The sequence below is a fragment of the Chenopodium album genome, chromosome 12 (genome assembly GCF_948465745.1).
Source record: "Chenopodium album chromosome 12, dcCheAlbu1.1, whole genome shotgun sequence".
Taxonomy (NCBI): domain Eukaryota; kingdom Viridiplantae; phylum Streptophyta; class Magnoliopsida; order Caryophyllales; family Amaranthaceae; genus Chenopodium; species Chenopodium album.
The window spans coordinates 17,805,001-17,816,252 of NC_137845.1; the positions used below are offsets into that span (position 1 = coordinate 17,805,001).

General features: G+C 34.0%; 1 protein-coding gene and 1 pseudogene across 2 annotated transcripts; one reads left to right on the top strand and one right to left on the bottom strand.

The window, feature by feature from the left end:
• Positions 1–6,360: 6,360 nt before the first annotated feature.
• On the top strand, positions 6,361–7,165 carry LOC145572173 (MDIS1-interacting receptor like kinase 2-like). Its single transcript, XM_081631189.1, has 2 exons — positions 6,361–6,532; positions 6,722–7,165. Exons 1-2 carry the CDS (start codon positions 6,361–6,363, stop codon positions 7,057–7,059), a joined length of 510 nt encoding a protein of 169 aa, XP_081487315.1. The 3' UTR covers positions 7,060–7,165.
• A 398-nt stretch (positions 7,166–7,563) lies between these two features.
• Positions 7,564–10,731, bottom strand: LOC145572172 (putative purine permease 5 pseudogene; annotated as a pseudogene). The gene is made up of 2 exons (XR_014096703.1): positions 10,596–10,731; positions 7,564–9,108 (listed from the first exon to the last, which is right to left on the bottom strand). The product of XR_014096703.1 is annotated as a putative purine permease 5 pseudogene (transcript).
• Between the last annotated feature and the right edge of the window lie 521 nt (positions 10,732–11,252).

Sequence of the window (11,252 nt, forward strand, 5' to 3'; positions counted from 1 at the left end):
TGTTGCAAGTAAAAGAAAACGGAGGAACTATTATTATTAATAAATATTAATTATTATTAATAAATATTATTTATTTATTTATTATAATTAAATATTAATTATTATTATCATTAAGTATTAATTATTTATTATTATTTTTATTAAATATACATTATTATTATAATAATTCAATATTAAGTATTAATTTTAAGCAAAGCAGGGCAGAGCAGAGCAGATTGAAGCAGAGCAGAGCAGAGCAGATTTCAGCAGAGCAAAGCAGAGCAGATTTCAGCAGAGCAAAGCAGAGCAGCTCTAAAGAACGGGGCCTAAATTGACAAAAATATTGCAAATAATTCATGGAACTGTCGAATTTACCCTCATGATTAACATATTTCATATCATAAAGGTTAACTTGTAGTTCGCAATTGTGATGGTGGTTGTGGTGGTGAAGTGAGCTGGTTGAAAATTATAGAGTTGAAGCGCCATTGTTAAGTTAGAGCTAGAAGGAGTGAGGAGAGAGAAGGATGGAGATAGCATTAGGAAAGAGAAGGAGGAAGGAAGAAGTAACGGGACATCCTAGTACATTGACAAAAATATCGCAAATAATTTAGGAATTATCGAATTTACCCTTATGATTAACATATTTCATCGATCATAAAAGATTAATTTGTATTTCCTCATATGTAATGTTGTCACTTAGTTATGTTAAGCCCATGAACAAACCCACATTTGAGTGAAAGTGTTGTCACACATTAAAAAAATTGAAAAAGTGAAGAGAAATATTATGATGTGTATCCTACATTGAAAAAAAGAGAAAGTTATGTCCATACTTAATAAGGCTAAGGGGCTACTCCCCTCATTGACATATGGTTTTGAGGTGGAACCTTCTTGGTCGTGTAAAGTGGAATCTCGTGGTGGGTATTGCTCAAGTTCGTTTATCATAGTATCCGAGATAAGTTGGGTTATGTTGTGATCTGGGCCAGTATATGGACAACTCACATGCACTACTAGAAATTAAGGTTTTTGCAACCGTCTCAAACGGTCGCTAAAAATAGCAAAAACGGTCGTTAAAAATAATTGCGACCGTCAACGGTCGTTAAAAATAATTGCGACCGTCAACGGTCATAACGTGGTGGTCGTTATTTACTTGTTAGCAAAAAGTCATAATTGCGACCGATTGGCGGTCGCAATAAATTTGCGACCGTTTTCTTTATTTTCAACGACCGTTACTAAAACGGTTGCAAATTTTATTAATTGAGACCGGTATATCAACGGTCGCAAATTTTTCATTTGCGACGGCTAAAGGCACTTGCTAAAAGTTTTTTAAAAAAAACTAAATTAAATCCAGAAATTCTAACGGCTAGACGGAAACTAATGAAAGCAAACATCAACCAAAATTCAGAAATTAAATCAAACCAAATATCAACCTAAATCAAACTACAAATCAAATAACTCAAAAACAAACCACACCAAAATCAACCAACAATAAAACCGAGTAGAAATTAAACCAAAAATTACAAAGCAACAACAAACCACAATAATTAATCAAACGAAATTAAAAATTACCAAAAATCAAACCCAAATTCAAAACGAAAATCAAATACAAGATTAACAAAAATCAAACCAAAATTAATGAAAAATTGAACAAAAATTCGACCAAAAAAATTGAGCAATAATTCAACCCAGAAATTAAACCCACAACATTAAATGAACAAAATTCGACCAAAAATCGAAACCAAAAAAAAAAAAAAACCAAATAAATTGCAAATAAGCAAAAACAAACAAAAAAATGAACCCACATAAAATCGAACAAAAATTATACCAACATATATAAATTCGAACAAAAATTTAACCCACATAAATAAAATAGAACTAAATAAAAAAAAACACATATAAATTCGAAAAAACATTAAACCCGCATAAATTTGACCAAAAAATCGAACAAACAACGAATTAAACCCACAAAAAACGAAAATAAACAAAAACAAACAAAATTTTAAGAAAAATCAACATACCTTTCCAAAAATTTCTTCCTCTTTGGGTATATATGGTCAAATTCGACCATGAAAACTCCAAATTTGGAATTTTTATGGTCAAATTTGACCATGGACACCATAATCCGTACAAGAATAAAGAAGAAAAAGAGAACAGAGGATGGAGGAGAGGCAGTTAGTATGGTGGCGGAAGAAAGAGTTGCAGACGCCGATGAAGATGGAGGATGAGGAAAGAGATAGGAAGGAGAAGAGAGGAGAGAGAAGAAAGAGAAGAGAAAGAAGAGAAGGAAAGAGAAAAGAAAGAAGACCATGAGAAAGAGGAGAGAGCGACGTGAGGGTTAAGAGAAAATTAAGGTTAGGGTGAATTAGGTACCCTTTTATACCTGATTTTATTTTACAAAAAAAAAAAAAAAGCCCTTTGTGACCGGTAAAGACGGTCGCAAATTTGCGACCGCTTTCTAAACGGTCGCAATTTACAACCGTTTTTGGCGGTTGCAAAAGGTTTTTTTTTTTAATTTAGTTTTTTTTTTTAAATGTTCAAATTAAATTGCGAGGGTAAAAAAGCCAAAAAACAGTCGCAATATTGAGACTACTCTCAAGACGATCGCAGATTCATATTTTACGACCTTTAATTTTTTATGACGGTCGTAGAAAAACGGTCGCAATTTGACCGAATTTCAGTAGTGATGTGAGGGGGAGTGTTGAACCCAGCAAACTCACGTGTGGATGAAAGTGTTGTCTAATCTTAAAAAAATTGAAAAAGTGAAGAGAAATATTGGGATGTATATCCCACATTGAAGAAAAGAGAAAGTTGTGTCCACTTAATAAGGCTAAGGGGTTATTCCCCTCATTGCCATATGGTTTTGAGGTGGAACCTCCTTGGTCGTATAAAGTGGACACTCGTGGCTCAGGCCCGTTTATTAGTTAATGATATATATGTAGATATTATACCTTATACTATATTTTACGAAATCTTACAAGTTTTCTGCCCTACCCTACTCTGCTCTGCTCTGCTTAAAATTAATACTTAATATTGAATTATTATAATAATAATAATGTATATTTAATAAAAATAATAATAAATAATTAATACTTAATGATAATAATAATTAATATTTAATAATAATAAATAAATAAATAATATTTATTAATAATAATTAATATTTATTAATAATAATACTTCCTCCGTTTTCTTTTACTTGCAACACAGCCTTGTGGCACGTGTTTTGAGCTCTGGTTTATGTAATGTAAATGGACAAATTTTTCATTATATTTTTACAAATGATACTTAACTCTATTCTAATTTTCGTGTAAAAATTATATTGATAAAATCGCTCGTTTACCCTCACTAATCATCTCCTAAAATTGCGTGCTTAAAAGGTGTGTTGCAAGTAAAAGAAAATGGAGGAAGTATATAATTAATATTTAATAATTAATATTTAATAATAATATAATTAATATTTAATAATAATAATATTAATAATAATAATATTAATAATAATATAATTAATATTTAATAATAATATATTAATAATAATATAATTAATATTTAATAATATTAATATTATTAATAATAATTAATTTTTAATAATAAAATTTAATGATTATAATAATAGTAATAATAGTAGTAGTAGTTGTAGTAGTAGTAGTAGTAGTAGTAATAATAATAATAATAATAATAATAATAATCATAATAATAATAATAATAATAATAGTAATAATAACAATATTAGTAATAATAATAATAATAATAATAATAATAATAATAATAATAATAATAATAATGAAATCTGATTTGCTCTGCTCGGCTCTGCTTTGCTGTGCTTCAATCTGCTCTGCTCTGCTCTGCTTTGCTGAAATCTGCTCTGCTCTGCTCTGCTTTGCTCTGCTCTGCTTTGCTGAAATCTGCTCTGCTCTGCTCTGCTTTGCTCTGCTCTGCTTTGCTGAAATCTGCTCTGCTCTGCTCTGCTTTGCTCTGCTCTGCTGAAATCTGCTCTGCTCTGCCCAGAAGCTCAAAAGAACAGAGCCTTAGTTATTTGTAAATCAATGGAAAAATACATACGTAGTACTGGTCTAAATTATTAATTTAAGACTACTGGTAATTATTAATTTAAGACTACAAAAGATTGATTGACTGCATTAGACTACCAATTGTCAAAAGACATGCCCATATAGGCCCATATTGGCGTAAATTGTGGGGATTGTGGTTCCTAATCTTCCTATATATAGACATACCACAAGCAGTCTGTTATATTTAGCCCTCTAGTTGCAATTTATCTTGTAATAAGAAAATAACCAAAAGCACAATGTCTAATATTGCCTTAGATTTCTCTTCATTCCCACATTCAAGTTACCTTGACCTCAGTCAGAACCATATAAGTGGCATAATACCTTCTAGTATACGCATGATTTCTAAACTTAAATACCTTGATCTCTCAGCTTATATGCTGAATGGTACCTTACCTCTTTCCCTAGCAAATCTGACATTAGTTGAGCAGCTTTGCTTATCTCGAAACAGTCTTACTGGCCGAATAGACCCGAGTTTGTTCCCAAGTGCAACAAAGCATGCAAATTCTGGTCTGATTAGTATTGAAGTCATAATCATTGAAAGGACTTTTTTAGATGGTCCAATTCCCTCTACCATAGGTAACTGCAAGAATCTTTCTTTCATTGCTCTTGACAATAATCGATTTTCAGGTCCTATACCGGAGTCAGTGGGCAACTTGAGTGTGCTAAATACCCTATTTTTGTACCAAAATTATTTAACCGGACCAATACCAACCTCTGTTGGTAGACTCGGCAAGTTAACTGACCTTCGCTTGTTTGATAACCAATTGTCTGGTCGCGTACCTCAAGAGATCGGAAACCTATCCATCACCAACCTGCAGTTGTCTAGGAACAGTTTTACAGGATTACTACCCCCACAATTGTGTAAGGGCGGTAACCTTGTCTACTTTTCAGCTTCTAGCAACAATTTTGCTGGTCCAATACCAGTCAGCCTAAAAAATTGTCCCAAATTGAATAGAGTTTACCTCAAAAACAACCAACTTACTGGTGACCTTGATCAGGCCTTAGGAGTGTATCCTAGCTTGGTTTACATCGACTTAAGCTTCAATCGTCTAGGAGGTGAACTCTCACCTGAGTTGGGTAAGTCTGAAAACTTAACTGCACTACTGATAGCTGGTAACTCGATTAGTGGTGAAATACCAAAAGAAATTTTCAGTTTGCCAAATTTACAAAAACTAGACCTCTCATCTAATAGGTTACAAGGAAATATACCCCCAGAAATTGGACAGTTCAAATTGTTCCAATTATCCTTTCAGAATAATATGCTCTCAGGTCGAGTGCCTGTACAGGTAGGAGCCCTACATGAACTGAACCAAATGGACCTCTCGAACAACAGTCTAACCGGGCAAATCCCATCTGAAATAGGGAGTTGCTCAAATCTGATGAGCTTGAACTTGAGCAACAACCATCTGAATGGCCCAATTCCAGATGAGATCGGGCAGCTAACTCAGCTGCAGATGTTATTGGATTTGAGTTATAAATTTTTAACCGCGGACATATCACTGAATCTGGGGAAGCTACAACGCCTTGAAACCTTGAACCTTTCACATAACCATCTGAAAGGCATTATCCCTACATCAATAGCCACCATTGCAAGCTTGGTAAGTGTTGATTTCTCGTATAATGAACTAGAGGGTCCATTACCTGACAGTAATATCTTCTCTTCATTTCCTTTGAGATCATTTTCTGGCAATAAAGACCTGTGTGGTAAAATACGGGGCATGAAACCTTGCAATGTTGTGTCTCCAACAAGAAAGAAACAAAGCCATGTCATAAGACTTGCAGTTGTAGCTTTTGCAAGCGTACTGTCTTTTCTTTTTGTTATTGCCTGCAGCATATTACTCTGTAGAAAGCGCAGACTCGCAAAATGCAAACAGCAGGATGTGAGTGACAAATGCAAAGACATATTCACTGTACTGAACTTTGATGGCAACTTAGTCTACAATGACTAGTTGAAGCCACAGAGGACTTTAACAGTTTGTACTGCATTGGAAATGGAGCAACTGGGAAGGTGTATAAAGCAGAGATTCCAAGTGGTCAAGTGTTAGCGGTCAAAAAGCTCAACGCTAGCACCTTAGAGAAAGCGGCGGTAGCAGCAAGGAGTTTCGCGAATGAGGTGACAGCCCTGATAGAGATTCGGCATAGGAATATTGTGAGGTTTTATGGGTTTTGTCTGCACGAAAGCATAATATTCTTGGTATACAAGTTTATCGAGAAAGGAAGCTTGGCTGATGTTTTAGGCAGTGACGATGGAGCAAAGGAGCTGGACTGGAACAAGCGGGTCATAATCATCAAGGGAGTTGCTGATGCCTTGGCATACATGCACCATGGCTGCACACCACCTGTTGTCCATCGCGACATTTTAAGTAAAAATGTTTTATTGTGCTCTGAACTGAAACCTTATGTCTCAGACTTTGGCACCGCAAAGTTCCTGAATCCAGATTCTTCTAACTGGACTACACTTGCTGGAACATATGGCTACCTTGCCCCAGGTATGAAGTTTGATACATGATAGAGTATATAAACCAATCCTGGGCTTCATCCATCAGCTAATGGTTGAATTAGGATCGGTTTATATACTCTATCATGGTTGAAGCCCAGGATCGGTTTATATACTCTATCAATATAAAAAGATAAAATAAGCACATTAAGTCGAGATTATTAAGCATGTTGTGTTGCAGAGCTAGCTTTCACCTTGGTCATAACAGAAAAGTGTGATGTATATAGCTTTGGCGTCCTTGCACTAGAAGTTCTTATGGGAGCACACCCACAAGATGAGATTTTGAGCCTATCAGCAAGCATGTCAGATGACCAACTGAAAATAAAATCCAAAGATGTCTTAGACCGTCGTCTTGCATATCCTACAGGCCAAGAGCTTATACAGCAGCTGGAATTTGTATTACAGATAGTAACTTTATGCCTCAACATTAATCCACAATCAAGGCCAACCATGAATTACATCTCTCTGATGTTCGAAACGAAATGTGGAAATGATAATCCCATAGCCATTGACTTGTAGAGCTTTAATATACAAATTGAATTCTAATTCAGCTTTGCTATCAAACATCAATACGACAATACTATGAGATTTCGAGAATAAATAATCTTAGTATGTACCAAAGCAAATTCTCAAGAATAACTGGCGTAGAAGAATTTATACGAGTAATTTTAGTCAAAAAAAAATGAAAATGAAAGTGTAACTATTATTTCGACACCCAGTTAGAAAATATTTGTTTAGTCCCAACTTTTTAGATGCTTTTTTTTCCCTTCTTTTTTGATATTAAAAGTATTCCATTGATTCAAAGTCATACGATATTTACCATAAGAATCGGTTCATTGGTTAAAACTTTGACGGGTAAACTTACCAAGGCAAAGTATATTCAAAAGTTTGTATAACACGTAGTAAAAGGAAATTTCCAACAAATTCTTCAATAACTTAGCAGTATGACAGCAGCAATGCTTGTGATCGGTACTCTGACAGCATTCAGAACACCTGCAACTCTGCAAGCATAGTTGATGGGAAAAGGGCACACAAATTCTGACATTTAAATAAACTTGATTCTGGAATGCGTTTGATAGAGGCATAACTATTGTGATACAACAGAAATATGCAAGCATATACAACCTAATTACATTTTTCATAAGGCGTGAAAAACGATCTAAATTGCAATTGCGCAATAAAGGAGCCAAATTTATGACATAGGAAGCTCGAATAGGAGTTTGCTGTGAAGATTGGTGATTGTGAAGGATGGTGATTGTGAAGGATGGTGATAATGTAGATCATTAAACTTCTGAGATTAAATGTTCAGACCAGAATAGCACTATCAACGTAAAAGCACTGGAAACATGTGTCAATTACTCGTTTGTCATCAACATGTCTATGAAATAATCATAGACCAGCTGCAGCGTCGTCCATTGGAGTTGCAGGATTATCTTTCTTAGGAGGTCTACTCCCATAAATATAAGAGCAAAATCCCCAGAAAGTAACAGCCAAAGAAAGTATTTTGAAACCACTCATCGGATCACTTAGCAGTATGACTGCTGCAATGCTTGTGAGTGGCACTCTGACAGCATTTAGTACCCCTGCAAGCATAGTTGATGCTAAAAACAGCACTGCTGTGGCACCCAACACTCCTAATTGAAATGTTACCGCACCCCAAACAAGAACCATGCAGTATGAACTTTTACCACCTTTGAATTTCTGGCCTCTTCTTCCATTCCTTGGAAACTGCTATCCACAAAAAGACCTACTGTTGTAAATATAAATGCAAATAAAGAAACCATGACCTGCTGCTCCAGCACCACATGGAACGAGATTCTTCCCAATAGCTTCACAAACAATAACTCAGAAAGCGCGAATATGAGTCCATGGAGAGCAGATCCCAATATATCCCATATAAATCCCATAGTGTACTGGGTTTTACTCACATTACCGTATAAATCTGAGTCTGAATCTAATGCAATAATGGTCAAAGCAGCAGTAATCATGACAACAGAATTTATAATTGAAGCAATTACCCTGTTTCCAACAAGAAGATAACCAAATAATGCAGAAAAGATGAGGGATGAAGATGCCAGAAGAGAAGCAGTTGATGCTGGAAGGTAGGCATATGCATATGCATACAAGAGGTTATCAGCCGCACTTAAGAAACCCACAACTGCATAACAAACAGTGAGTTTCAAGTTCAAACGCGTAGGAAATGTGTTGCAAAAGAAGTAGGTAGGAATTAAAGCAAAAACAGTTAATGGCCATCCTGCTACTGCTACCCATGATATAATCCATTTGCTTTTACCCCCGTTGGAATAATAGAGACGCGACAAAAGACTGGAAGCAGGAAATGCAATAAGCATGGCTCCCCCACTTAGAAGTATAAGAATCCAATATGAGAAGGGTTTTCCTTTGTATAACTCCCAAAGCATCTTCTTTAAGTTAGACATGTGATGCCTTAGTGTATTGGATGAGGTCGAGTTTGACTCCATTGGTCTATCCCCTAATATGGAGACCCTCAGCGAATCTTCTTGTCTAGCTAATGCTTCCTGGTTTGTCATTTGATCACAAGGAAGTCTCCTGCATAACATCAATAATTAAGTATATTAGCAAATACTCAAAACTATTTCATAAACTAACTACTTACAAAAGTAACAAGAAAACAAACAAATTCTATAACCAATCAATATTACCCCATCAGTCGTGGTTTCAAGACGTTCAAGTTTCAACCAATCATAAACGCAAAGCATGCTATATACATTAGTAAGATTATCAAGCTGCAACAAAACTCAGAATTTTGGATTATCTTATAAATGCTAGCTACATATTTTAGCATATGAATCAGCAATGCATGCATGCATGATTCATGCTTACAAAACACTAAATAAAAAAAATACTAAATACAAATAATTGGTCATTATTCATGACTAAACATACAAATAATTGGTCATTATTCATGACTAGACAGTTAATAATGGCATGACATAAATCTTTAGTTATGAGCTTGTACATCCTCTATATTGTTCATGCAGTAGCAAAGATCAGAAACAACTTTTTTCCTTTTCCTCCTCTCACTTTACATTTGTAACTATCAAAATTAGCTTATCTACTCAGTTGATTGAAGGGGGTTAAAACCTCACCAGTCCCCGCCATGAATGAAACCCCTTAATTCACTACCTTCACTTCTTTGTCAAATACCCCTTTGCTTAAAGCATCATCTCCAATTCTTTTCCTCGAGTTAACATCTTAAAAAAAGGTCACCTAAGTTAGCCAAAACGATTTTGAAGACGTCTTAAGGTTCCCTTCATACACACACAACCATTGATTATATAACTAGACCACAGAGTATGTAAAAGAAAGCTATTAAGCATGAAAAATCCCATGAAGATCGCGCTTCCCCCATTTCCAAAATTGAAATTGGACACTACAAAATCTCAATGAAACTTGGTGGGAAATAAGCTTTTCATAAATCTTTAGATTGTCACCAAACCCTTTTTATTTTTTTGCCTCAAAAATGTGATAAGGGCAAATTATAAAACAAAAGATCAAGAATAGTTAAGCATTAATAATGCGATTGATGTATGATTTTGTCGTAAATTTCCTAACTTATATCACTTTAAAAAGATAATGTTTATGTCATTATATGCAGCCCTAAAATCAGTATATATCATAACAAAAAAAAAATAAAAAAATAAAAATAAACAGAGATTTTTAAAAGGCATTAATTGAAACTCACAAGACAATACTACACAGACATTCATTCACATAAAACAAATTAAATTGTCAAAACTAAAAAAAAAATAAAAAAAAAATAAAAAAAAATAAAAAAGTTGAACGTATCTAATAAACTTAAATGCAAAATTTCTTTTCATGGTTCCTATATTTAATTCCGGTCCACCAAAAATGACCCAATATTATATTGAAATTTCGAGGAATAAAAACCTAATTAGAATCCTCAGACAACAAAGAACAAGTCTACAAACAAGCTCAAAGCACAATAAAAATAAATAATTCAATTTAAATAAACAAAAAATTCATACATTAATAGAGAATTAAGTAAAATTTACCTAGATTAAGGAAGTGCAGCATCAATTTGTAGAAGATCCTATAAGTCAGCACTCAGCAGTCAGCAGAGAAGAGAAAGATTGTGGCAAGATTATTGGTGTGGGTGTACCGCACGAGGTTTTTTTATTAATTTTTGAGGGCATTATTACGAAGTTGATATTTAACTGCTTTGACATATAAAAATAAATAAATAAAAATAAAATTTGATGTTTACTTCATATGTTTTAACAGAAAGTATTGCCTTTTTACTCAACTCACCATCTTGCTGTAAAGTTATTTTTAATCCAACAATCCATATAAAAACATGGGACATCTTTTAATACTTATTTCATATATGTTACGTGGTGTTTTATTTGATCATTTTTGCTTCATTCTTCTTCCATTTCATAATAATTGCAACATTGTCAATACACAACTTTAACCATTATAATATTTATAGTTATATAATTCTTAGCATTAAGAAGTATAAAAAGGTTATAATGAATATACTTAGGGCATGTTCACATTTATTGGACTGAACTAAACTGAACTGATTGGAGCTAAACTGAACTAAACTGAATTGATTGGAGCTAAATTGAATAGAGTTGAAATGAATATTTTATGAGAGAAGGAAATTAGGAGCTGAACTGAACAGAACTGTACTGATTGGAGCTGAACTG

What these genes read in the sequence shown, in the direction of transcription:
- LOC145572173 (XM_081631189.1), top strand. Translation starts at nt 6,361, where the DNA reads ATGCACCATGGCTGCACACCACCTGTTGTCCATCGCGACATTTTAAGT. An exon ending in ATATGGCTACCTTGCCCCAG is followed by an intron (nt 6,533 to 6,721) that starts GTATGAAGTTTG and finishes GTTGTGTTGCAG; the next exon opens with AGCTAGCTTTCACCTTGGTC.